The sequence below is a fragment of the Coffea arabica genome, chromosome 4c (assembly GCF_036785885.1).
Source record: "Coffea arabica cultivar ET-39 chromosome 4c, Coffea Arabica ET-39 HiFi, whole genome shotgun sequence".
NCBI classification, from domain to species: Eukaryota; Viridiplantae; Streptophyta; class Magnoliopsida; order Gentianales; family Rubiaceae; genus Coffea; species Coffea arabica.
In genome coordinates this window covers 50,594,462-50,596,590 of record NC_092316.1, presented here as the reverse complement: position 1 = coordinate 50,596,590, position 2,129 = coordinate 50,594,462, and the positions used below count along the sequence as shown (strand labels likewise).

General features: G+C 38.9%; 1 protein-coding gene across 1 annotated transcript; it reads right to left on the bottom strand.

Moving 5' to 3' along the window:
• Nucleotides 1–280: 280 nt before the first annotated feature.
• LOC113739316 (germin-like protein 1-1) lies at nucleotides 281–958 on the bottom strand. Its single transcript, XM_027266543.1, has one exon. It carries the CDS (start codon nucleotides 956–958, stop codon nucleotides 281–283), a length of 678 nt encoding a protein of 225 aa, XP_027122344.1.
• Between the last annotated feature and the right edge of the window lie 1,171 nt (nucleotides 959–2,129).

The window sequence follows — 2,129 nt, the reverse complement described above, 5'->3', positions numbered from 1 at the left end:
TAAAGCACACTCATTCCATCTTTGAGGGAAAAAAAATATACAAACTTCACTACAAATACATCCACATTTTTCATGTGGTGAGACTCTCTAAGAGTAGGGATTATTTCATGACTTCAAACAACTGACTTCTGAGATGTTTTATTTTATCCATCTGCAAATGGATTATACATTGCAAAGACCGGACTTTAGGGTGAATGATCAGAGTATCGTTCTTGCTGTTATTCAATATCCTGATTCTATGGTAGATGATAAGAACCAACGACAATTAATTATTTGGAGCTTATGGAACCAGCACAGAAGCCCCGGACTTGATGAGGTCGATGATAGTTTGATTCACATTGAACGCTGTTGTAAGCACTGGATCTGGGATCAAAGGCGTAGAATGAAAGAGTGTGGGGGCTATCTTCGAAATCCCTGGATTCTGACTGTTAAAGAAAGCATAAAATACTGCGTTCCCCTCCCCGACATTACGCTGAAAGTGCACTAACCCTGGAGGAATCACGAACACTTCTCCTGCGGTCAGAACTTTCCAGTACAGAATATATTGAGTTGATACCCAACCCACAAACAGTTTCCCCTCCGTGACCAGGGACAACTCGCTAGCACGAGGGTGGGTGTGGGGTGGGTTTTCTCCTTCGGGAAGAAATTCAACTCGGTTCATGGACACCCCCAAAGTGTTCAGCGCTGGAAATGCGAAGACGTCTACTTCAGTGAGGTTCACATTAAGGGGATCGAACACCCTTCCCCTTTTCTGCAGCCCATCAAAGAAGAAGTCGTTGGAAGTTACAGTCTCCGGCTTTCTGCACGGAAAGCCATTGACAAGCAATGGGGAGCTCAAATCCGCAACACAGAAATCCTGCAATGGACTAGGATCGGCACAGTGTGAAGGCATTGGTAGCTGCAGAAGTGACAAGAATGACAGGCAAACGACAAGGTGAATAATATTGTAGGAAGCCATGTTTTCAATTTGCTAGCCAGAGGGTAAGTAAGTAGCTGAAGTTGATTAGGTTTGTATACTTGCTAGGAATTAGCTGGTACGTTGATATTTCCCAAGGGACGAGTATTTATAGAAGAAGAAGACTCATGCATTGCGTGGCATGGCCCTAGTACTACTGGGGCAACTTCAATTTCAAATCTGGTGCATGGAGATCAGCCTTTGTGGATGGGGTTGGGGACCAAAATGTGTTCATGTACCGTGCTGAGCGGTTGTTAGTTGACCAAAAAGGAGGATCGGAACAATTTGCAAATGCGCCACCTCAATTTTGACCGGGGCGGATTTGGGGGAGGTGGGCAGAGGCAGCCAGGCAGCCGTCCTCTAAAAAAAAAAATGGTTTTCTAAAATCTATATAGGTCTCCCAAAATTTTTTATAATCTGTACATGGAGCCTTAAATTTTTCAAATAAAAAATTTACACTTTATCCTCTTCAGCATGTTTATCATTGTAATCGCTTTCAAAAATCGACTAACAAATCTTGTTTAATCTCTCTTTGTAAAACATGTCATATATCAATTTAATCCTTAGCTTCCTTATATTAGCATAGGATATAAAATTAGTACAAAATTAACCTCGTTATAGAATTAGTATTTCATATATAACTTCTAAATATCAAATAAGCAATCTCCTTTAATTTCTCCTTGTGAAAATATCTTATAGCAATCCAACTCTTAGTTTTCTTATATTGGTATACAGGATTAGTATCACTTTAATTTTAGTATGCAATTAGTTAATATAACTCTCAAATACGAGGGAAAGATGGATTGGATGTTTGAGGGAATGGAGTGCAAGTGAAAGATCCTAGATTCGAACTCTCTCATTTACACTATATATATATATATATATATATATATATATAGGTAAAAAATCTCAGCAGCCACTAAACTATTGGTCGGATCATATTTTGGCCATCAAATTATTTTTTATCAGAATTGGCCACTAAACAACATAATTAGTAAACTCGTGACCATTAGGTGGATAATTGCTTTTAATCTATGAAATTAGCAATTAATCTGTGAAATAGAGTTGCGTAATTGTTGGACAAAATTGCCCCCGCACTTTGCCATGTGTACTGCTAATTTCACAGATTAAGAACAATTATCGACTAAATGGTCATAGGTTTACTGATTAAGTT

Bases quoted from the DNA above. Each gene is read 5' to 3' on its own strand.
- LOC113739316 (XM_027266543.1), bottom strand. From the start codon at position 958: ATGGCTTCCTACAATATTATTCACCTTGTCGTTTGCCTGTCATTCTTG.